This window comes from Gorilla gorilla, chromosome 10 (assembly GCF_029281585.2).
Source record: "Gorilla gorilla gorilla isolate KB3781 chromosome 10, NHGRI_mGorGor1-v2.1_pri, whole genome shotgun sequence".
NCBI classification, from domain to species: domain Eukaryota; kingdom Metazoa; phylum Chordata; class Mammalia; order Primates; family Hominidae; genus Gorilla; species Gorilla gorilla.
In genome coordinates this window covers 108174102-108200184 of record NC_073234.2, presented here as the reverse complement: position 1 = coordinate 108200184, position 26083 = coordinate 108174102, and the positions used below count along the sequence as shown (strand labels likewise).

The following is a 26083-nucleotide window of genomic DNA, read 5'->3' as shown; positions in this document are numbered from 1 at the left end:
TACCCAGTTTTGTATAATCTTGTGATAGACTTGCTTATCCCCCTTAATTTCTCCATGAGTTCCAGTTGAGTAGTAAAAGTGGGGGTCACATAGATGGAGATAAAAATAACAGCTTTGTTTTTGATAAATTTCTACTAGTGTGCAGCTGTGGTTGGTTTCCTGATATTGTCCTTCTCCCCTAGCCTAGACCTTGGTGTAGAGCAGTAATGTTTACTCCTAACTTTTGAATTGTTGCCCCATCCCTTCAAGTGTTGGTGATTGGAAGGGGCAGACCTCCACATTTGTTTTTAGTAGGTAGACTGGACCATGACCCAAATGTACTTGCCACTTGGAAACAGGAAAAGAACACTATATATTCTACCTCAGTTATAAGAGTTACTCCTTTCTTGGGAATAGGAGGAAGTGAGGAGCTGGAGGGAATACAGAAGCAATACTCTGGTAGAATAGAAGCATCCTACTTTAGGGTCACGGTGAATGTTGCTGGTAGATTTTTCTTAGCTTTTACTGGTAGAAATTTTTAAAATTTACTTGTTATTCAGGGAGTAATATTAGTTATTGGTCTTTTTTTTTTTTTTTAGATGGAGTTTTTTGCCCTTGTTACCCAGGTTGGAGTGCAATGGTGTAATCTTGGCTCACTGAAACCTCCACCTGCTGGGTTCAAGCAATTCTCCTGCCTCAGCCTCCCAAGTAGCTGGGATTAAAAGCATGTGCCACCGTGCCTGGCTAATTTTGTATTTTTAGTAGAGACAGGGTTTCACCATGTTGGTCAGGCTGGTCTCAAACTCCGACCTCAGGTGATTCGTCCACCTTGGCCTCCCAAAGTGCTGGGATTATAGGTGTGAGCCACCGCACCTGGCTTTATTGGTCCATTTTTTAAAAAACAATACAGAAGTATATCAAGTTAAAAAACAGAACAAAACAGTTTTCTATATTTACCCTTTACCAAAAACTCATTTGAATGGAATGTTTGCTGTTAAATTTGGTATGTGTCCTACTTTTGGTACATAGTAGATTTACTAGTAATTTTTATTTGGTTTTTTTTTTGTGCAACTGGATATTCCAAATGAATTGAAAAGCATCATAAATGTAAACACTGTAATATTTTTTAAAAATAGTTTAAAAAATTGGTGTCTTGAACATTGAAAATATTTAATTATAATATAAAAGTGTTATTTTATTATTAGCCTGGCTAATATTCTGTTTTGGCTCCTAAAATAATTCTTCCTAGATAAACATTGAAAAGTTATTAAACTGTTATACATATAAACTTAGGATCTCAGACTATGCAAGAATTTAGTTCATGTCGTTTATATTGGTAGGTAAGTATAGCCTCTGATATATCATTAGATTTATCTGAGCTCTTACTCCAAATATTTTTTTAAATAAAATTAGAGTTTTCAATTTTACGTTGAACATTTGGCCACTACAATATAGTAAACCTTACCAAAGTTTTCTTCAATTGTACTTTTCTAAAGGAGTTAAATAAGATTACTACTCAGTTGGATCAGGTCACTGCAAAGTTACAAGACAAGCAGGAACATTGCAGTCAGCTGGAAAGTCATCTTAAAGAATATAAAGAGAAATACCTCTCTTTAGAACAGAAAACCGAAGAGCTAGAAGGTCAAATTAAGGTTTGTATAAAAGAAGTTGAATTTAGTCATATTTTCTACTTCAGTAGCAATGGAATCTCATGACCTACATGGAATCAAAGATTTTTAGTTAACAAAGAAAGGTGAAGTTGTGGTATAAAATTTTTAAAAAATTGCTTGTAATTTTTCATGTCTTAAGTTTGAATTCTATCTTTATTTTTAACGTCTCCCTTAATGGGCATCTTTTATAAATGACAGTCAACTTACATACTGATTCCATTGTAATGTGTTACTTTTTCCAAAGACAGCTAACCAGGGATCTACTCTACCATTACAAGGAACTTACCAGTTTTTTGTTGTGAAGTCTCTTCTGTTCCTTCATCCTTCCATCTCTTACCAACTTACTCCAATATCACATTTCAGATATGGTAGACTTTTCCTTTTTAGAACTTTATACCCTTTGGATTTTGCTTCTAATTTAAAAACACATTGAGACTATGATAAACTGCATCTTACTTTAACACAACTGCATATGAATGTGTTGATTTACTGAAGAGATAAGATGATTAGACATCTCAGAAGGATTTGACCTGAGTTTTTGTGTCCTTCAAATTAGAACCGCTTGCTGCTTAACTGCCTTTGGCTAAAAATAAAAAAAAAAATAATAATAAATTTTAAAAAATTGAGCTACTATCAGTTAAACAAAAACTTCTCAAGTTACTATATATGTAACTTATACTTCCTCAACCCGGTGAAGCGTGTGTGTATAAGTTTAGAGTCATGAAATGAATATATGTACATACATACCAATATAGTATGGGGAAATAATTACATTTACAATTCTGTTTATAGGTTCCTTTTTCTTTATGACAAACGATAATAGCAAAGGCAAGGTACTTTAGGCATGGTTAAAAATAACAGAAGTATTATTTTACTGAAAAGTGTCTAATGAGAATTCTGTTTGGGTACTTATTAAAAATAGTGATTATTTAGAACTGAGTTTTTATTGTGATTATCAGCTCTAACACTTTGTAATTATCATTTTAGGGAGTATCATATTTTTTATATAGACATGTATAATTAATTTAGCTACATCAAATATCTTTTATTTAATGAATATTTTCAGTGTAGGTCAATGGTAAGGGCTACAGATACCAATCAGTTTATAAAATATTTAGTGTGCAAAATCACTACCACTGCAAGGAAATGCATTCTGTAAAGCTTTTCAAACTTATATTCAACAGTTTGATTTTGTAAGTTTGTAAAAATACACACATAATTACATGTATACATGTGAGATGCAAACTATATTCTGAAGTGTCATCTAGTCCAAGAGATTAAAGAAGCAAAATCAGGAACTTAATTGGCTTTATATTTAGGATCAATAGGTGTTAATGAGAAGGAGTACATGAGAACTTCATTTTAGTTTTAAATATCTTATAATTACATCAGTGTTTTTAACTGTGACTATAAAAGATAATATGTTTTAAGTGAGTAGATCAGTGAACCTGTTAACTTATTTTTTCATACTTGAGTTAATAACTTTTACTGAGATAATAACTATTTATGTTTCTATGTTTAAGTTGATTGTTTCATTCAGAATTAATTTTTTTTTTTTTTGAGATGGAGTCTCATTCTGTTGCCCAGGCTGGAGTGTAGTGGTGCGATCTCAGCTCGCTGCAACCTCTGCCTCCCAGGTTCAAGCCGTTCTTCTGCCTCAGCCTCTTGAGTAGCTGGGACTTCAGGCACCGGCCACCACCCCGGCTAATTTTTGTATTTTTTTTTTTTTTTTTAGTAGAGACAAGGTTTCACCATGTTGGCCAGGCTGGTCTCGAACTTCTGACCTCAAGTGATCTGCCTGCCTCTGCCTCCCAAGGTGCTGGGATTACAGGTGTGAGCCACCGCGCCCAGCCCAGAATTAATTTTAAACATCAACACTTAGTGGCAGTCTATCATGTATAAAGCTTTCTGCTGGGTCTTCTGAAAGATTTTAAAATAAATAACACCCTTAGTAATGGTTTCAGAATATGTTTTTTATTATAATAAATATTTTATTTTTTTGTATGTCACACCTGTTTGAATATAAACAAAAATGTTATAGTATTTAATAATAGATTGATAATTACTAATATTAAAATGGCTGCCATATCATATTTCTTTCATAGAAACTAGAAGCTGATAGTCTTGAAGTTAAAGCAAGCAAGGAGCAGGCTTTGCAAGATCTACAACAGCAAAGACAGCTGAACACAGATTTAGAGCTCAGAGCCACAGAATTGAGTAAACAACTTGAAATGGAGAAGGAAATGTAAGCTAAACCACTTTACTTACAAATTAAGGGAAAAGATTATGAACTAAGTATTAAAATTTCCTTCAGATTTAAATTTTGCTATCGTAGTGCTAAAAGACTTATTAGATATTTATTTTGTGTTGATTTTATAAACTGATGTTAATGTGAATGAAAAAATAAAGCCATCATAATAGGGTTAAACTTCTCTAGAAAGGACTGAAAACTTAGTTTTATAAAATTTGGGTCATCCGGTTTCTTTTCAACAATGATATGGTGCTCATTTCTCTGGCATAAACCTTGTTTTATGTTGTTCACAAATTTGAATAAATTACTGTAAAATTAAAAAATTCGGGGATATTTATGTGTTACCCAAAAGTAGTTAGCCTTCTAGCTATACCAAATAGGGAATGGATTCTTTCTTATAAGAAGTGATCTTCTCAGCCTGGGTAGCATAGCAAGATTGCTTGAGCTTGGGAGGTCGAGGCTGTCACACCACTGCACTCCAGCCTGGGCGACAAAGTGATACTCTATCTCAAAAAGAAAAAAAAAAAAAAAAAGACCTCAGCTTTGTGATGCGTTTTGGCAGATTGTCTATGTTTATGAAGACAAAGGAAACACAAAAACCAGTGTGCCTTCTTGTTTTTATTATTGATGCGAAATTCACACATAGTTAAATGCACAGATTTTACAGATGTACTTTGAGTTTTAATCAGTGTATATTCTGTGTATCTATGGATCTAGCCACAGCACCATATAGGACATTGTCATCACTCCAGGAGTTTTCTCACTTGCCCTTCTAGTCAGTACCTTCCTTATCCTTTTCCTGTAGACAACCACAGTCTATGTGTCTATATGGTATCCTGACAACAGTATCATGGTATTGGTACCTAATATCATAGTATCTAATATCATAATTATGATATTGAAAGTCATAAATGTAGCTAAGTTGGTGTGGCATAACACACAAAAGAAACCAGAAGATATTTTTAATATACCATAAAATGGTATATTTTTAATGTAGCTTTATGATATTAGATATTAATCCTTCACCTTTATTATTTTTCAAGATTGTCTTGACTCTTGTAAGTTCATTGCTTTTCCATATACATTTTTGTATTAACTTGTACATGTCTACACATAAAACTGTTGTATTTTGATTAGAATTCCCTTGAAACTATAAATCAATTTGGGGAGAAGTGACATCTTAACAACATTGAGTCTTCTAATACACAAACATATGTCTCTTTATCTACTTGGGCCTTCTTTAATTTCTCTGAGCAGTATTTTATGGTTTTTAACATAGACATCTTGTACATCTTTTGTTAAATTTATTCCTGAGTATTTTTTTAATGCTATTTTAAATGTAATTGTTTTTTAAATTTAATTTTCCACTTATGACTAGCATAAAAATAGAATTTTTAAATATATATTGACTTTTCTGCCCTATAACCTTGCTCAATTTACTTTTTAGTTTTAGTTGTTGTTTGTAGAGTTCTCGATGTTTTCTAACTAGACATTCATGTTATCTGTGAATAGAGACAAATTTGCTTCTTCCTTTCCAACCTATAGGCCTTTTATATCTTTTTTTCTTGCTGGCTGGGACATCCAGTAACATTGTGAATGTAAATAGTAATGGCAAATATCTTTGCATTATTTCTAATCTTAGGCAGGAAATATTAAATGTTTCATCATTAAGTTTGAGGTTAGCTGTAGGTTTTTCTGAGATTCCCTTTATCAGATTGAAGACATTACCTTTGATACCTAGTTATATATAAAAAAAAAATTATCGGCCTTGTGGCTCATGCCTGTAATCCCAGAAATTTGGGAGGCTGAGGCAGGCAGATCATCTGAAGTCAGGAGTTCGAGACCAGCCTGGCCAACAGGGTGAAACCTCGTCTCCACTAAAAATACAAAAATCAGCAGGGGATGGTGGCACGCGCCTGTAATCTCGCTACTCGGGAGGCTGAGGCACGAGAATTGCTTGAACCTGGGAGGCAGAAGTTTCAGTGAGCCGAGATCACGCCACCACACTCCAGTGCCACTGCACTCCAACCTGGGTGACAGAGCGAGACTCCGTCTCAAAAAAAAAAAAAAAAATTATTAAAAAAGAAAAATTACCGTGCTTGGATTGAATTTTATCACCTTTTTTCCTGTATCTGTTGATGTGATCATATGGATTTTCTGTTTTATTCTGTTAAATATGGTCAGTTACATTGATTGATTTACTGTTAAACCAACCTTGCTTTCCTGGGATAAATTCACTTGACCATGCCGTATTACCTTTTTATATATTGCTGTTTTTGATTTGATAATACTTTGTTAAAAATGTTTCATATATTTATGAGGGGTATTGGTCTGTAGTATTCTTTTAATATCATTGTCAGGTTTTGATATCAGAGTTATACTGGCCTTAAAAAGGAATTGAGAAGTATTTCCTCTTCTTCTCCTTTCTGAAATAGTTTGTATGAGATGGATATTATTTTTTCTTAAACGTTTGATGGAATTCACTAGTGAACTGGCTAGGCTTAGAGTTCTCTTTCTGGGTTGTTTCATTTGGGGTTCAATTCATTTAATAGACATAGAGCTATTCTAATTTCCTGATTTTTTTTTCTTGAGTCAGTTTTGGTACATTGTGTCTTTCAGAAATGGGTTCATTTCCTCTAAACTTCAAGTTTATTGGCAGTTGTTCATAATATTACACTTTTAAGGTCTGTTAGGATCTGTAGTAGTGTTCCTCCTTTATTCTTAATCATGGTAATTTGTCTTTTTAAAAATCAATTTAACTAGAGATTTATCAGTTTTATCAGACTATTGTAAAAAGCTTTTGATTTAATTTTGTCAGTTTTCTATCTTATTTATTTCTCCTCTTTATTGTTTCCATCTTTAGACCTTATTACTTTGCTTTTTTAAATAGCTTTTACATGTGAAAGCGTCTCTGTGTCTGTCTACATTTTGTAGTATCTGTTTCTTTTTTTCAGTTACCCACTTTTCACTTGTCAATGCTAGACGTAAGATTTCTGCGGATGGTAGTATGTAGCCTTATTCTAATAAAATCAGTGTATTATGACAGTTTTGCCACAGATGGAATAAATTATCTTGAAGGAGGGTATCTTTTTTCTAATTTGCACTAAAGTGCTCAATGGATTCATGGCAGCTCTGAGTATAAGGGTGGATTGGTTTAGAAGTTATTGGGACCTATATGATTTATTAGTATATGAAATTTCAGATGTCTCTGGTGGCAGAATGGGCATGTGCTTCTGAACATATATAGCCATAGAAGTGCTTAGCTGCAGCATCATTCCTTCACTCCCAAGGTAGAATTAGTCTCTTGCCCAGCTTATCCTTGATGTTGATGCTGAATTTGGGTCCTGCCATGATGAGATCTTCAATGAACACATCACTCACCATTATTTTGATGGATAAAAATCAGTTCCACCCAATTCATTTGAATGTCTTCATATAACTGGTTACATTTGAGTACATTTTGTCTTTAAACATCAAATCACCTGCTCTGACTGAGTTGATGGACTTGACTTGTGTCAAGGGGATGAGGGCTCTTGACTGTTCCAGTAGTAAAGGTAGAGACTAAGAACCTGAGAAAAGTCCTCTTCAGAAAGGTGAAATAAAACCCATCAGAGTTGATGATTAAGTTGTTTCACACCTTCATGGTTTTCATCCTTGTTTGGGGATATGATGGTGAAAATATTCTCATTTTCATATCTAGTAAATTGGGTCCTGATGCTTTGAATCGGAGGTTATAGAATTGCATCTTGTGCCTCAGGTGGCATTCCTCCTCACGGTAGTTTCCAGTGCCTAGGTATTTGAGGAGCATATCTGATCCATTACATTACCAACCAAATGGTTCATCATTATCTCTAGAATGCAGGCATCAGTCCATGAAGATCATCTCCGAGATGGCTTTTGTTCTCTTCCTCAAAAACCCTGCAGGCCCAATGGTTCTTTCTGTTTCCAATGGGCCCAATGGAAGTGGACCCATTTTCATTCTATGTTCTAATCTCATGGTTCAGAATTCACTTACAGGGCTCCCACATCCTATTGGGGTAGGAAAACCTTTAAGACTAAGATCTTTCTTGCCTATGTACTTTGTACATACATTTCTCCTCTGAGGTCTTCTCACATTTCTGGAGTACTACCTAGGCAAGGAGGGCTGGGGTCTCTTCTGCTCTTATATCAGATAAACATATAGAGACTTTGACTAAACCCCACCCATGAGCCCAGGGCTTAGCCCAAATAACAGGATACAGGGCTCCCCTTTTTGAGGGCCCCCTTACATTTATACACCCAATGTTTCCCTCCCATCTTACAATGTATTTTCATTCCTCTGCAGTTTAATATATTTTCTGATTTCCTTTGTGATTCCTTCTTTAATGTGTAGGTTATAAGTATGTTTACTTTCCAAATATTGAGGCTTTCCTAGGTATATTATTGTTACTGATTTTTTTTTTTTTTTTTTTTGAGACGGAGCCTCACTCTGTCGCCCAGGCTTGAATGCAGTGGCGTGATCTCGGCTCACTGCAACCTCTGCCGCCTGGGTTCAAGCGATTCTTCTGCTTCAGCCTCCCGAGTAGCTGGGATTACAGGTGCCTGCCATCATGCCTGGCTAATTTTTGTATTTTTAGTAGAGATGGGGGTTTCACTGTGTTAGCCAGGTTGGTCTCGATCTCCTGACCTTGTGATCCACCCACCTTGGCCTCCCACAGTGCTGGGATTACAGGCGTGAGCCACCGCGCCTGGCCCTAATTTCTAATTTAATTTTATTGTGGTCAGAGAACATTCTTGGTAAAATTCAAACTTTTGAAAGTAAGTCTTATTTAAGGCCCAGCATATGGCTTATCATAATTAATTTTTCATGTGCACATATATGTACTCTGTGTTATTGGGTGGAGTGGCTATAAATAACAATTACAGTGCTGTTCTTATTGTCTATATTCTTGCCAATTTGTTCCTCTGGTTGTTCTATCAGTTTCTAAAAAGAGATATTATAGTTTCCAACTATGATTGTGGACTTGTTTATTTCTTCCTTTAGTTACTTAAAAAAAAAACAAATAAGAAGTGTCACAGTGACTATGTAAGCCTCTATTTCTGTTTTGCTTTCTTTGATTCACATAGTCTTATGATTTTGTAATTAATTTTGAAAAAGTTAAGCAGCATAGTAAATAAATATATCAAGTCTTAATTCTAAGGTTGCTTAACAGGGATTTTAACTATATTAAAATGTAAAATAATATTAGTATAATGACTTTTCCATTTGGACCTTTAAAAATCAAGGAGGAATAATATCTTGTGAACCTATTAAGCTTTAACATCTTTTCCAGCTATTTTTTAGGAGGTAAAAGTGTGTTTCTAGAACTAAAAAATTAGATTTCGAGGTATAAATACAGTTTTGATATAGTATTAATACACAATTTCAAATACTTTATTAGTACATCTTTTAACAACCTCCCTTTAACATATTGTTGACTTATTTTTATTGGTTACAAATTTATTCTGATTACATTGGAACTAGTGTGCATTCTAGAAATACTGTTACTTAGCATCTGGTTTTGACTTTTAAAATGGCTGTTATTTATAGTGTATTGAGGGTTTTGCTGTATAATTTGCATAGTTCCTTTTATGAAAACAATAAAAGTCTATAGCTTTCTAAAGCTATAACTTTATTTCTTCATTCTTGTTGCTTTTTTCATTCATGTATAAGAGACCTATATTAAGGAACAAATGATAACAAATCCTTTGTATAATCTGCTAGGTTCTAGGGTTAAAGTAAATCATTTGTCTTCCCTCTATATTGTAAATAAAATTTTTTTTAATTTTCTTACTTTGATTTTTTTCTGGGTTAACCATAAATATTTTGAAGCCTAAGAACTGTCACACATAACGTGTTTCATGTTTTCAAGGAAAGAGACAAAGTTCTCTCTGTGTTGGAGAACTAACATAATGAATAGATTCTTTATGGAAAAACGTTTCTGGCTGTTATAGACTAGAGGGTCTGTGATACATAGTTTTTTTCCTCGGGATTAGTTGTGGCGGACAAAAATGGATTAAGTCAGGAAGCTTAGATAGTTTTGTCTTCACTACTAACTTATTTGACTTGGGAAAAATAATCTACATCTGTTAAATGATCAAATGAGATGTTCTAAAGTATTTTTCAGTGGTGCGATTTTATGAAATTAAATTATTTTTACTTGTGAACTATACAAAAAAGTTTCAGAACTCAGTAATTGTTTGTGATTAATTTTGAATGGTAAATTAGAAGTGGTAAATTATGTGTTATTTAAAAAGGTTGTTTTTTAAATATTTAGAGTGTCCAGTACAAGATTGGATCTACAGAAAAAATCTGAAGCCCTTGAAAGTATCAAGCAAAAGCTTACCAAGCAAGAGGAAGAAAAAAAAATCCTGAAACAAGAATTTGAAACTTTAAGTCAAGAAGCAAAGATTCAGCATGAGGAATTGAATAACAGAATTCAAACAACAGTAACAGAACTACAAAAAGTGAAAATGGAGAAAGAAGCTTTAATGACAGAGCTTTCTACAGTAAAGGACAAACTATCAAAAGTTTCTGATTCTTTGAAAAACTCTAAAAGTGAATTTGAAAAGGAGAATCAGAAAGGAAAAGCCGCTATATTAGACTTGGTTAGTAGTTTACATTTACTTTCTTAGGTAGAAGTGATTATTTTATTTAAAATGTACTGATTTTTCTGCTTAATTCACAGTTTGCTTTTCTTTCCACATTTAAATAGTTTAAAGTAGTTCTTATGAGGAAATTAATTGGGATTGCTTAACCTGAGAAGAAGCCCAAGATAATAATGTGTGTGTATGCACCTGTGTGCACGCCATTTTCTAAAGGCCAAGAATATTTTCAGTTGAATATCAGTCTTTCTCATGTGTGTTGTTATGTTCTTTTCTGTTTGGAGAAAACATTTTCTATCTGTACACTTTTCCTCTTGTGATCATTTCTTAATTTATTGTTTTCTAAGTTTTCTTGCTTCCATTTTCTTGAAGCCCATTGCTATAAAAGTAGTGTGGCAAGTTAATTATAATGAATTGTGTGACATAAAATGTGATTTCTAAAGTGTTCTAAGATATCATTTTAATGTTTAAAATATGCCATTGTGACTTGGTTGATGATCAAAACCCTTAGTGTTTTGTTGTCCCTCCTCCATTACTTCTGTAATATTTTCCTAGTTTTATCATTGAAATGGATGATCCTGTCTCATCTTAGCTCATCATAATTTTAGTTTATTTCTTCATGTGTATCTTACTAAGGTTATAAACTAAACTTCTTAAGGTTATTACAAATATTTTTTATGTAATATAGTTTTCATTTTTTTTAAGGAAAAAACTTGCAAAGAATTAAAGCATCAACTTCAAGTGCAGATGGAAAACACACTTAAGGAACAGAAGGAACTGAAAAAGTTACTTGAAAAAGAGAAGGAGGTAAGATTTTTTTTTTTTCTGTAACATAAAATCTGTAAAATATAGTAAGGTCTTTATATTTTCAAATAAATATATAAAGCATGTTTGTTCTTGGGGGCATTTCCACAGATAATTTTTTTTATAGTTTTAAGAAAAATAAGCATTTTCATACTGATATTTAGGTCATAGGTTTATTTCTCTGAAATGTAACAAATCATATATATAGTTTAAAATTGTTATTTGTATTTTGCCTACTATTAAAAAGACTTAAGCTAGTTTATAATCAAAGACCCAAATAAAGAAATATAATTAATAAAGGTAGAAAATTGAGTCAGCTAACTACAGGGTTAAGGACCATTTTTATGGTTAAAAAAAAAAATCTTAAAAGGCTTTCTATAGAAATGACCTTTATTTCATGGACTCTTTATGGCTCTTTATTTCATGGACATTTATACACATACTAATGTATACTTGATAATGGTTGTAGAACAACCAAAATATTTTTCTGTGGTTAATGCTTCTATTGTTTCCAGCAAAAACAGACAAGCAAATGAGTAAACACATGGGTATAATATATGGTTGTTGCTCTCTGAAGCCATACCTGCTAGCTGCTAGAGTCCAGGTATGCAACTTTCTAGAAAATCTGATTTGATAAAGGAGCAAGACATAGTACTGACAAGTATTTGATGTGATTGTATTCTAGTTGTTGATTGAAAGCAGACTTGTGTTGTAGATGCCAGCCATGTAAGTAGCAAAATTATAATTGCTTCATGCCCAAGTTCTGAATCAAGATTGTTCAAATTTATATCCTGGCTATGCCATTTATTAGCTATGCCATTTCGCCATCTTTTAGACCGAATACTTAATCTCTGTGCTCTAGTTTCTGTATGATAGAGTCTATATGAATCTATGTGATAGAGTTATTGTGAGAAATAAATGGGTTAATATCTTTAAAGTACTCAGTACACTGACTATAATAAAGTAAATGCTCATGCTAGTTATTATTTTATCATTGGTTATATCATATATCATCCTTATTGTCATACTCTCTGACTCCTGTTTTGCATAAAAATATTTTGCTATTCATTGTGGAGATAAGCTGAGATGTCTATATATAACACTAACATTTTTTCAAAAGTAACTTTCGATATGGTCAAATGCTTGAATGTAATGCTAGGTTCTTAGTAAAATATGCATAGAACATGAAAACATGATTTTGGTTGGAGGGTGGGAGATAATAGTGGTTTACCTTGGTGACAGAGGAACCTCAGTGTGACTTCTGTATGATGTCTGAATTTGAACAGAAACATATCCTAGTGGATTGTACAAACAAGGTAGTAGTAAAATATGCCCCAGATCTCTAAATGAGGTAACTATTCTACAGTGTATTATTATTATTATTTTAAACAGAGTCTCGCTCTGTCAGCCAAGCTGGAGTGCAGTGGCACAATCTCGGCTCACTGCAACCTCCATCTCCTAAGTTCAAGCGATTCTCCTGCCTCAGCCTCCCAAGTAGCTGGGATTACAGGTGCCTGCCACCACGCCTGGCTAATTTTTGTATTTTTAGTAGAGACAGCCTTCACCATGTTGCCCAGGCTGGTCTCGAGCTCCTGACCTCAAGTAACCTGCCCGCGTTGGCCTCCAAAAGTGCTGGGATTATAGGCGTGAGCACCTGGCCTGTGCAGTGTAATTTAATGTCATCAGACAGATACTAAATGTATTTTGTCAAAAGTGATTTTGTTTTTATCATAGTTACTATAGAGCTATTCTTTGTGACAACTGTGGCCAACAGGCTTAGTGGCATATGAGAATTTTTTTTTTTTAATTATTATTTTTTGAGATGGAGTCTCTTGCTCTGTTGCCCAGGCTGGAGTGCAGTGGCGCGATCTCGGCTCACTGCAAGCTCTGCCTCCTGGGTTCACACCATTCTCCTGCCTCAGCCTCCCGAGTAGCTGGGACTACAGGCACCTGCCACCACACCAGGCTAATTTTTTTGTATTTTTAGTAGAGATGGGGTTTCACTGTGTTAGCCAGGATGGTCTCGATCTCCTGACCTCGTGATCCTCCTGCCTCAGCCTCCCAAAGTCCTGGGATTACAGGTGTGAGCCACCGTGCCTGGCCGAGAATATTCTTGAAAGACAATTGACATCCAACAATTTAGACATTGATGTTGACATACCTATTTTCCGTAATACAAGAGAATACTAATGTAGATCATTTACAAGCTGTAACAATACAATTATAAGTTAAAAAGAAAGGTAGTGTTAAAAAAATAATACAGATTAATCCAGCATGTCACCTAATAGTGAATAGTGTTGGTTATGAAAGCAATATGAGGGCAGGTATCTTTACTAATTTTCTGTAGCCAACAGCCTCAGTAATTTCTTCCTAGAGTAGTGCCTGGAGTGTAGTAGTTACTCAGTAAATTGTCTTTTGAATGAACAAATGAAGGCTAAATAGATTTTTTTTTCTAGTTACTCAGTACATCGTCTTTTGAATGAACAAATGAAGGCTAAATAGATTTTTTTTTTTCTTTCAGGCTTCTCATCAGTTGAAATTGGAACTCAATTCAATGCAGGAACAACTTATACAGGCCCAGAATACTTTAAAACAAAACGAAAAAGAAGAGCAACAACTTCAGGGGAACATAAATGAGCTAAAGCAATCAAGTGAACAGAAGAAAAAACAAATTGAAGCACTCCAAGGAGAGCTTAAAATTGCTGTTTTACAGAAGGTAGTGATATATTTGTTTACTTTTTATAGGAAGAAAAACTTGGCAATTAAGAAAATAGTATGATGATTAATACAGATGGATAAGTTGCAACATTGAAAAGTTTACATAAGCTAATTTTTTTCTAAGTTTAATATATGAAAGCATTTGATTATATTATCAAATACCTGGGTCTGGATTTCATTCACTATAACTCTGTTGTCAGATAATTGTTATTTAAAATTATTGTACTAATCATTTGATAGACATGAAACTATCTTATTAAAAATAATATATAACTGGCCGGGCACAGTGGCTCACGCTTGTAATCTCAGCACTCCAAGGCAGGCAGATCACCTGAGGTCAGGAGTTCAAGACCAGCCTGGCCAACATGGTGAAACCCCGTCTCTACTAAAAATACAAAAATTAGCTGGGCGTGGTGGTGCATTCCTGTAATCCCAGCTACTCAGGAAGCTGAGGCAGGAGGCAGAGGTTGCAGTGAGCTGAGATCATGCCACTGCACTTCAGCCTGGGCGACAGAGGTACTCTGTCTCAAAAAAAAAAAATAATAATAATAATGTAACACTTAAGGAAATAATTTATGCAACATTCATAGCGTATTAGAAAAATTTAAAGGAATTTAAAATAAATCATTCTTATTAAGGGCTAAGAACAAAAATTACGAAGTGGGATATCTTAAAAACATTCACTAGTGTAAAGCTTCATATGGTTTTAATTATTAATATTTTAAGTTACACCGTAATGGTTTCCATTTCCAAATCTATTCTAATTTATTATTGAGCATATTTTTTATTCTTAAGTGTTTTAATACTTGTCCAGACCAAGAGTTGGTAAAAATGGATTATACTTAATATGAAATATTTGAGCACAATGAGTTCCTTCTCTACTGTTAGTATGTCCATGTTAATTGGTCTATGGAGAAGATAGTAGAATCCCTCCTATGTAGAATAAACTAAATATATCATGCCATTAAGAGTTGGCTGTCATACTGCTAAAGTACAAAGTATGTAAATTAAAACAATCAAAAATACACATTTTATGTTGACCACTGTTTTTGTAGCTATTATTATGCTGCTTTACAAAATAGTAGTTCTTTAATAATACAACCAAGAGTAGACAAATGTGTCTATTCTTTTGTTTTTCTTACCATATATAATCAAAAGTCAACATGTAATTATCACAGTGCATACTTTGTTGTATGCTTTCATATCCTGAGGTCATTTTCTTCAAAATATACTAGCCTTGTATCCAAATATTTACAAAATCTTCATTTTTATAGCATCGTAACTTAGTGAAATAAAAAACACAAGTATTTTTTGCATGTTTTCTTATTTAAAAATTATGAGTTATAATAATATTTCTTTTGGATTTGTGATTAATATATATTGCCTGTACAGTTGACCCTCCATATCTGTAGATTCTGTAACTGCAGTTGGAATTGAAAATATTTGGGAGAAGAAAAGCAATAAAAAGTAACAGTACAGTATTAAAAAATAATACAAAATTGGCTGGGTGCAGTGGCTCACACCTGTAATCCCAGCACTTTGGGAGGCTGAGGTAGGCAGATCACTTAAGGTCAGGAGTTCGAGACCAGCCTGGCCAACATGGTGAAATCCTGTCTCTACTAAAAATACAAAAATTAGCTGGGCATGGTTGTGTGCACCTGTAGTCCCAGCTACTCCGAAGGCTGAGGCAGGAGACTCGCTTGAACCCCAGAGGCAGAGGTTGCAGTGAGCCAAGATCGTGCCACTGCACTCCAGCTTGGGCAACAGAGTGAGACTCCATCTCAAAAAAGCAAAACAAAACAAAACCAAAACACCCAAAATTTAAAATACAGTAAAACAACTATTTACATAGCATTTACGTTGTATTAGGTATTGTAAGTAATCTAGAGATGTTCAAGCCAGGCAGATCTGAATTCAAATTTTGTTTAATTTTGTTAAATTTGGACACACATTAACTTACTGGTCATAGAGAAATGATTCATCTTTCTGAGCTCAATTTAATGGAGTCATAGAGTTGTTGTAAAGATTGAGATAATGTATTTAAAGTTTCTAGTACTGTGACTCATACAATGTGGAAGTAAAATAGTTGTTGGATATTATATGGAAGTATAGCAAACTGTGACCTGAGAGTGTCAGTGTATATGGTAGACCATGTAATAATAGGCCATTATTATCATTGATCACTGGCCCATGGTGAAGTAGGGAAAACAAGGATCATGTTTAAATGGGTATAGATGTATGTGTGTACACACTTAAATATATATATAAAACATAAAAATATGTATACACACATTATATCTAGATATGTAGTTTTATATCTATAGCTATAGAGTTATATATATAAGTAGATATCTACAGATATATAGTTTTCCACATTGAAGGTCATAATGCACTTACACATTTTCTGCATATATATATATAAATAAAAAGTAATACTACAGCATTAAAAATACCAAAATTTAAAATACAGTAAAAACAACTATCTACATAGCATTTATATTGTTAATGCTATGTTACCTAATGGTATTGTAAGTAATCTAAAGATGATTTAAAACATTATATATAGCATAAGACTATTAGGGAGTTACTGATCTAGAATCAAGAAAGCATGCTGTTAAGTCAACAATCTCTCACCAACTTTGCTCAAAATCTAATGTGGAAATATAAAATGAATAGGATATGGCCCCTTACTTTCAAGCAGCTTATAATTTAATGAGAAAGCAAAATGTAAAGCAAAAGAAAACTGTATTATATAATGGAGCAGTTATCAAACTGATGCATTTATCTGTTTTTTTTTTTTTCATTTAACTTCTTCACTAATGGATTTGAGTTCCTCAAAGACAGAGAATTTTGTCTTTTCTAGCAAATAAGCTCTTAATCATTTTAAAAAAATGAATGAATGAGTTTGTCAAAGGAAAAATATTGAAAGCCCAAACATAAGCCCAAAGAGCTATTATGGCCATTATTGAGACTTCACAGAGAGCTTAGTTAAGAGTCAGAACAATAATTAAAGAGTAAGAAACCTAGATTTGTGAAAAAATGTTAAAGAAAAGAAGTAGTATTTTAGAAAAGAAAATGTGTAAGTGCATTATGACCGTCAATGTGAAAAAGATATCCAGGAATTCTTCAATGTGAATTGGAAGAAGAACTCTATGAAAGGAAGATGGCATGGGATGTTATCAGATACTGTATAGGGAGATCAGCTCTCTGCTCCCCCATAGGCAGTTAGCACCAATTCCTATCATTCTGTCTCCTAGCTTTCTTGAATCCATCCTTCTCATTTTCCACTGCTACAGCCTTAGTCCAGACTTTCTTTTTCTCTTATCTAGGCTGTTAATATAGCCTAATAAATGTTCCGGGCCCTCCAGTCTATTTGTCATTCATTCACTTGTTTCAGAAATATTACTAGGCACTTATTTTATGCCATGGCACAATTCTAGGTGCTGAAGACGACATAGCTGTGAATAAAACAGACATGGGACCTGTTCTCGTGGAGCTTATACTTTAGTGCGTAGAGAAACTAAACAGAGAGGTATGAAAGATAGTGATGGGACATAATTCTACTGAAGGTTGGGTGATCAAAGAAGCTTTGCTGAAGAGATTTGAGTTGATGTTGGTATTTTCTAAAAACAGATGACCAATATGGTTAAATTTGGTTCTGAGGGAGAGGGTAACATGAGATGAGCTCAGATAATTAGACAGGGGCCAGATCATTTATATGCAAATTAGATTATGAGATAACAGAATGGTATATTTTATTCTAAGGGCAATTGGACTCTATTGGAGAATTTAGAACAGAGAATGGTGGGGTTTGACTAAAGGGAAAATAAAGGATTTTGTGAACGATTATAATGATTTGTGAATGTATTTTGGAAGTTGCATCATCAGGACTTTCTGATAGATTCAAAAGTGAGAGGTAATAGGAAGAAGATCAAGGATAACTTGGGTTTGTGCATGTGGGTAGTTGGTAATGCCATTTATTGGGGGAAGTAGCAGCTTTTTTTTCTCTTTTATTTAAGTTCTAGTTTACATGTACACAACATGCAGGTTTGATACATAGGTATACATGTGCCATGTTGGTTTGCTGCACCCATCAACTCATCATTTACATTAGGTATTTCTTCTAATGATATCCCTCCTCCAGCCCCCCACCCCCCGACAGGCCCTGGTGTGTGATGTTCTCTGCCCTGTGTCCAAGTGATCTCATTGTTCACTTTCCACCTATGAGTGGGAACATGCGGTGTGTGGTTTTCTGTCCTTGTGATAGTTTGCTGAGAATGATGGTTTCCAGCTTCATCCATGTCCCTGAAAAGGACACGGACTCATCCTTTTTATGGCTGCATAGTATTCCATGGTGTATATGTGCCATATTCTTTTTAATCCAGCCTATCATCGGTGGACATTTGGGTTGGTTCCAAGTCTTTGCTATTGTGAATAGTGCTGCAATAAACATACGTGTGCATGTGTCTTTATAGTAGCACGATTTATAATCCTTTGGATATTTACCCAGTAATGGGATTGCTGGGTCAAATGGTATTTCTAGTTCTAGATCCTTGAGGAATCGCCACACTGTCTTCCCCAATGGTTGAACTAATTTACACTCCCACCAACAGTGTAAAAGTGTTCCTGTTTCTCCACATCCTCTCCAGCATCTGTTGTTTCCTGACTTTTTAATGATTGCCATTCTAACTGGCGTGAGATGGTATCTCATTGTGGTTTTGATTTGCCTTTCTCTGATGGCCAGTGATGATGAGCATTTTTTCCTGTGTCTGTTGGCTGCATAGATGTCTTCTTTTGAGAAGTGTCTGTTCATATCTTTTGCCCACTTTTTGATGGGGTTGTTTGTTTTTTTCTTGTAAATTTGTTTGAGTTCTTTGTAGATTCTGGATATTAGCCTTTTGTCACATGGGGAGATTGCAAAAATTTTCTCCCATTCTGTAGGTTGCCTGTTCACTCTGATGGTAGTTTCTTTTGCCGTGCAGAAGCTCTTTAGTTTAATTAGATCCCATTTGTCTATTTTGTCTTTTGTTGTCATTGCTTTTGGTGTTTTAGTCATGAAGTCCTTGCAATGCAGGCTCTTTTTTGGTTCCATATGAACTTTAAAGTAGTTTTTTCCGATTCTATGAAGAAAGTCATTGGTAGCTTGATGGTGATGGCATTGAATCTATAAATTACTTTGGGCAGTAAGGTCATTTGCATGATATTGATTTTTCCTATCCATGAGCATGGAATATTCTTCTATTTGTTTGTGTCCTCTTTTATTTCATTGAGCAGTAGTTTGTAGCTCTCCTTGAAGATGTCCTTCACATCCCTTGTAAGTTGGATTCCTAGGTATTTTATTCTCTTTGTAGCAATTGTGAATGGGAGTTCACTCATGATTTGGCTCTCAGTTTGTCTGTTAATAGTGTATAGGAATGCTTGTGATTTTTGCACATTGATTTTGTATCCTGAGACTTTGCTGAAGTTGCTTATCAGCTTAAGGAGATTTTGGGCTGAGACAATGGGGTTTTCTAAATATACAATCATGTCATCTGCAAAGAGGGACAATTTGACTTCCTGTTTTCCTAATTGAATACCCTTTATTTCTTTCTCTTGCCTGATTGCCCTGGTCAGAACTTCCAACACTATGTTGGAATAGGAGTGGTGAGAGAGGGCATCCTTGTCTTGTGCCGGTTTTTAAAGGGAATGCTTCCAGTTTTTGCCCATTCAGTATGATATTGGCTGTGGGTTTACTATAAGTAGTTCTTGTTATTTTGAGATACGTTGCCTCAATACCTAGTTTGTTGAGAGTTTTTAGCATGAAGGCTGTTGAATTTTGTCAAAGGCCTTTTCTGCATCTATTGAGATATCATGTGGTTTTTGTTGTTGGTTCTGTTTATGTGATGGATTACATTTATTGATTTGCATATGTTGAACCAGCATTGCATCCCAGGGATGAAGCTGACCTGATTGTGGTGGATAAGCTTTTTGATATGCTGCTGGATTCAGTTTGCCAGTATTCGCATCGATGTTCATCAGGGATATTGACCTCAAATTCTCTTTTTTTGTTGTGTCTCTTCTGGGCTTTGGTATCAGGATGATGTTGGCCTCATAAAATTAGTTAGGAAGGATTCCCTCTTTTTCTATTGATTGGAATAGTTTCAAAGGGAATGGTACCAGCTCCTCTTTGTATCTCTGGTAGAATTCAGCTGTGAATCTGCCTGGTCCTGGACTTTTTTTGGTTGGTAGGCTATTAATTATTTCCTCAATTTCAGAGCCTGTTATTGGTCTATTCAGAGATTCAACTTCTTCCTGGTTTAGTCTTGGGAGGGTGTATCTGTCCAGGAATTTATTGATTTCTTCTAGAAATTTTCTAGTTTATTTGTGTAGAGGTGTTTATAGTATTCTCTGATGGTAGTTTGTATTTCTGTGGGATCAGTGGTGATATCCCCTTTATCATTTTTTTATTGCATCTATTTGATTCTTCTCTCTTTTCTTCTTTATTAAAGTCTTGCTAGCAGTCTATCAATTTTGTTGATCTTTTCAAAAAACCAGCTCCTGCATTCATTGAATTTTTTTGAAAGGTTTTTTGTGTCTCTATCTCCTTCATTTCTGCTCTGATCTTAGTTATTTCTTGCCTTGTGCTTGCTTGTGAATTTGTTTGCTCTTGCTTCTTTAGTTCTTTTAATTGTGGTGTTAGGGTGTCGATTTTAGTTCTTTCTTGCTTTCTCTTGTGGGCATTTAGTGCTATAAATTTCCCTCTACACACTGCTTTAAATGTGTCCCAGAGATTCTGGTATGTTGTGTCTTTGTTCTCATTGGTTTCAAAGAACATCTTTATTTCTGCCTTAATTTTGTTATTTACCCAGTAGTCATTCAGGAGCAAGTTGTTCAGTTTTCATGTAGTTCTGCGGTTTTCAGTGAGTTTCTTAATCCTGAATTCTAATTTGATGGCACTGTGATCTGAGAGACAGTTTGTTGTGATTTCTATTCTTTTACATTTGCTGAGGAGCGCTTTACTTCCAATTATGTGGTCAATTTTAGAATAAGTGTGATGTGGTGCTGAGAAGAATGTATATTCTGTTGATTTGGGGTGGAGAGTTCTGTAGATGTCTGTTAGGTCTGCTTGTTGCAGAGCTGAGTTCAGGTCCTGGATATCCTTGTTAACCTTCTGTCTCATTGATCTGTCTAATATTGAAAGCAAGGTGTTAAAGTCTCCCATTATTATTGTGTGGGAGTCTAGGTCTCTTTGTAGGACCCTAACGACTTGCTTTATGATTCTGGGTGCTCCTGTATTGGGTGCATATACATTTAGGATAGTTAGCTCTTCTTGTTGAACTGATCCCTTTAACATTATGTAATGGCCTCTTTGTCTCTTTTCATCTTTGTTGGTTTAAAGTGTGTTTTATCAGAGACTAGGATTGCAACCCCTGGTGTTTTTTTGCTTTCCATTTGCTTGGTAGATCTTCCTCCATCCCTTTATTTTGAGCCTATATGCGTCTTTGCATGTGAGATGGGTCTCTTGAATACAGCACACCGATGGGTCTTGACTCTTTATCCAATTTGCCAGTCTGTGTCTTTTAATTGGGGCATTTAGCCCATTTATATTTAAGGTTAATATTGTTATGTGTGAATTTGATCCTGTCATTATGATGTTCGCTGGTTATTTTGCCCGTTAATTGATGCAGTTTCTTCATAGCATCAATGGTCTTTACAATTTGGCCTGTTTTTGCAGTGGCTGGTACCGGTTGTACCTTTCCATGTTTAGTGCTTCCTTCAGGAGCTCTTGTAAAGCAGGCCTGGTGGTGACAAAATCTCTCAGCATTTGCTCATCTGTAAAGGATTTTATTTCTCTTTCAGTTTTGAAGCTTAGTTTGGCTGGATATGAAATTCTGGGTTGAAAATTCTTTAAGAAAGTTGAATATTGACCCCCACTCTCTTCTGGCTTGTAGGGTTTCTGCCGAGAGATCTGCTGTTAGTCTGATGGGCTTCCCTTTGTGGGTAACCCGACCTTTCTCTCTGGCTGCCCTTAACATTTTTTCCTTCATTTCAACCTTGGTGAATCTGACAATTATGTGTCTTGGAGTTGCTGTTCTTGAGGAGTATCTTTGTGGTGTTCTCTGTATTTCCTGAATTTGAATGTTGGCCTGCCTTGCTAGGTTCGGGAAGTTCTCCTGGGTAATATCCTGAAGAGTGTTTTCCAGCTTGGTTCCATTCTCCCCATCACCTTCAGGTACACCAATCAAATGTAGATTTGGTCTTTTCACACAGTCCATATTTCTTGGAGGCTTTGTTCATTTCTTTTTACTCTAACCTTGTCTTCTTGCTTTATTTTGTTCATTTGATCTTCAATCACTGATACCCTTTCTTCCACTTGATCGAATCAGCTATTGAAGCTTGTGCATGTGTCATGAAGTTCTCGTGCCATGGTTTTCAGCTCCATCTCTACACTGTTTATTCTAGTTAGCCATTCATCATTCAAAAAGGCTGAAAAAACCTTTTTTCAAGGTTTTTAGCTTCCTTGCGATGCGTTCGAACATCCTCCTTTAGCTCAGAGAAGTTCGTTATTACCAACCTTCTGAAGCCTACGTCTGTCAACTCGTCAAAGTTATTCTCCATCCAGCTTTGTTCTGTTGCTGGCGAGGAGCTGCAATCTTTTGGAGGAGAAGAGGTGCTCTGATTTTTAGAATTTTCAGCTTTTCTGCTCTGGTTTCTCCCCATCTTTGTGGTTTTATCTACCTTTGGTCTTTGATGTTGGTGACCTACAGGTGGAGTTTTGGTGTAGATGACCTTTTGTTGATGTTGATGTTATTCCTTTCTGTTTGTTAGTTTTCCTTCTAACAGGTCCCTCAGCTGCAGATCTGTTGGAGTTTGCTGGAGTTCCACTCCAGACCCTGTTTGCCTGGGTATCACCAGCGGAGGCTGCAGAACAGTGAATATTGCAGAACAGCAAATATTGCTGCCTGATCCTTCCTCTGGAAGCTTCGTCTCAGAGGGGCAGCTGCCTAGATGAGGTGTCTGTTGGCCGCTACTGGGAGGTGTCTCCCAGTTAGGCTACTCGGGGGTCAGGGACCCACTTGAGGATGCAGTCTGTCCGTTCTCAAAGCTCAAACGCCATGCTGGGAGAACCACTGCTCTCTTCAGAGCTGTCAGACAGGGACGTTTAAGTCTGCAGAAGTTGTCTGCTGCCTTTTGCTTAGCTATGCCCTGCCCCCAGAGGTGGAGTCTAGAGGCAGTAGGGCTTGTTGAGCTGTGGTGGGCTCCACCCAGTTCGAGCTTCCTGGCCACTTTGTTTACCTACTCAAGCCACAGCAATGGCAGACCCCCCTCTCCGAGCCAGGCTCAGAAGTAACAGCTTTTTGATGCTCGTGGCTACTCTCAGGAATCCAGATTTCTGCTTGAGATAGATATGTCAGTCATTCAAGTGGAGACATCAGGAAGATACATGGATATAAGAACCCAGAGTTCAGATGGAGAGGTTGCAGTTAGAGACATAAGTTTGGGAGTCAGTTGTAAAGAATATCTTTAAAGCCTGGGACTAGTTGAGATCTGGGGTTTTTTTCTTTTGTTTTATTTCCTTTTTCTTTCTTTCTTTTTTTTTTTTTTTTGAGATGGCATCTCTCTGTTGCCCAGGATGGAGTGCAGTGGTGCGATCTCGGCTCACTGCAACATCCACCTCCTGGGTTCAGGCGATTCTCCTGCCTCAGCCTCCTGAGTAGCTGGGATTACAAGTGTCCACCACCATGCCCGGCTAATTTTTGTATTTTTAGTAGAGGCGCGGTTTCACCATGTTGGTCAGGCTGGTCTCGAACTCCTGACCTCAGGTGATCACCCACCTCGGCCTTCCGAAGTGTTGGGATTACAGGTGTGAGCCACCATGCCCGGCCTAGTTGAGATCTTCTAAGGAGAGAGCGTATGGATTAAAAGAGGGCCAGCAATAGAGCTCTGGGGTGTCTCAACATTCACAGAAGTAGCAGAGGAAAAGGAGCTAGTAAAAGATTTTGGTAAGTTATGACCAGTAAGGTAGGAAGAGAACCTAAAATATAAAGTACCTTGGAAACCAGTTGAAGAAAGTGTTTCTAGAAGGAGACATAATCAACTATATCAGGTACAACTGACAGGTCAAGTAAGACATTGACAAGGATAAGAATATAGGATTTTGGAACATGGCAGTCACTAATGACTTCAACAGCAATTTTATTGAAGTAGTGTATTTTGAAAGTCAAATACCTATTTTTCATACTATGCATATGTATATGTTTTAACTATGTCATAATTTGTGCATATCTCCTGAATCTTCTTGAAGACTAAAGACAAGTTTAGAGTTTAGAGGAGCTTTAAAACTTTGTGAGATTTTCTTTTTCTGCCTTGATATTAATTAAGATGACCTGTAGAAATTTCCTAAGTTATTCTTGAATTTCCAAGAGTAGAAACTATATATTAATACTTCAACAAAGTAATGGCTTCTTACTTTCTTTCATGTACAAGTTTCCCTTAGTTCCACCTTAAATTACATCAGCTGAGGCATCTAGCACTGCATGCTCCCTCAGAATGTAGTTGTTACTCTTTCTCCCAAGACCTGATAGTACTTCCCAGTGAAATGCCTTTAAAAAAAAAAAATTAATTACTTTTGTATTTTATGGTCTTTAAATTGAGACTTGTTAGATTTTGTAATTCTTTGACTTTATAAGTAATTTACCCTATTGAGGTAGAAATTTGGGGCATAAGTACAGTTCATCTTATTGTTTGGAATTTTCTTCTAGGTGTCTGGATTTTACTTTATATTTGTAATTGGTTTTTGGAATGCATACTGTTTTAAATAACTATTGTATGTTTCAGACAGAGCTTGAGAATAAACTACAGCAGCAGTTAACACAGGCAGCCCAGGAACTTGCAGCAGAGAAAGAGAAAATATCAGTATTACAAAACAACTATGAAAAAAGTCAGGAAACTTTCAAACAGCTTCAATCTGATTTCTATGGGAGGGAATCTGAACTTCTAGCCACCAGGCAAGATCTTAAGGTATAGTAAACTATACCATAAAATCTCAGTAAGTTTTATAGACATTTATTAAATGATCTATTTGAATCCAAATGGGCAAGGAAATGTTAGTATTTGTGGAATAGTGTGCTGTTTTCTATTAAATTGTTATTTTGTATTAGCATGCTTTAAAAATTGTTTAAAATGTGGGCATTTTAAAATGACGTATTTATAATAGTAAGATAATTTGGATATATCTTAATTGTGACACTGTTAACTTATGTAAGTATTATGCTGTCTTTGTGTGTGAATAACTTTAAAGGTAGGCTGCTGTTAAGTTTTAAATATAAACCACTTGTGAAAAAATGCAAGCAATTTTACCATTGCTTGTCAGGCAATTCTGACATTAGTTATAATATTTGTCAAGTTCCCAATATTACTGGATTGCCTAATGATTAAAATTAGGAGATTATAGCTCAAAATAAACTTATCCTTAATTATATAGCAATGTATAGAAATTTTGTCTTTGGTAATATTATTTGATTAGATAAAGTATCAAGTTTATTAAATTAAAGGATAATGGGAAAAGGGTAAACAATTTTTAGGTCACAGGAAGGTACCAGTTTTCTAAGGAAAATGGAATATTTGTGTTCTCTCACAGAGGATTCAGCCAGTTTTTTTTCTGTCTCTCTTTTTGTTAAGGGGAAATGCTTTATCTGTTTCTTTCCTATGTTTGGGATTTTGTTTATTTAAAATGCATATTGCAAAATTCTGAGAATGAAAGAATATTAAAATGTTTTATTTAGATAGGGAGCATATATTTTATCCATAGGCTGTTATAGGGAATTATGAAGGAGGTGGGACTTGATTAGGTCCTGAATTTGAATACACAGAGACTCCAGAGAAAGGTCATTTTATTCAGGGGCACATTTGAGAAAAGGTGCCATAGTGAGAATGAATAAAGCAAGCAGACAGTTAACATAATTGCCTTGCTGGCGTACTAGTTTATGTTTGGAATTAAGGTTTAAAAGGTTGGATCTAAATTGTGAAGTATCTTAGATGCCTAGCAAAGATGATT

At 35.3% G+C, this 26083-nt stretch overlaps 1 protein-coding gene across 1 annotated transcript in view; it reads left to right on the top strand.

Annotated features, from left to right (window-relative positions):
* Positions 1 to 26083, top strand: part of EEA1 (early endosome antigen 1) — a 156797-nt gene that overhangs the window by 116382 nt on the left and 14332 nt on the right. Inside the window, exons 17-22 of the mRNA XM_031016666.3 lie at positions 1476 to 1631; positions 3755 to 3894; positions 10197 to 10527; positions 11230 to 11331; positions 13850 to 14044; positions 24865 to 25047. Coding sequence (XP_030872526.2) covers positions 1476 to 1631; positions 3755 to 3894; positions 10197 to 10527; positions 11230 to 11331; positions 13850 to 14044; positions 24865 to 25047 — 1107 coding nt within the window. The remainder of the gene's footprint in view (positions 1 to 1475; positions 1632 to 3754; positions 3895 to 10196; positions 10528 to 11229; positions 11332 to 13849; positions 14045 to 24864; positions 25048 to 26083) is intronic.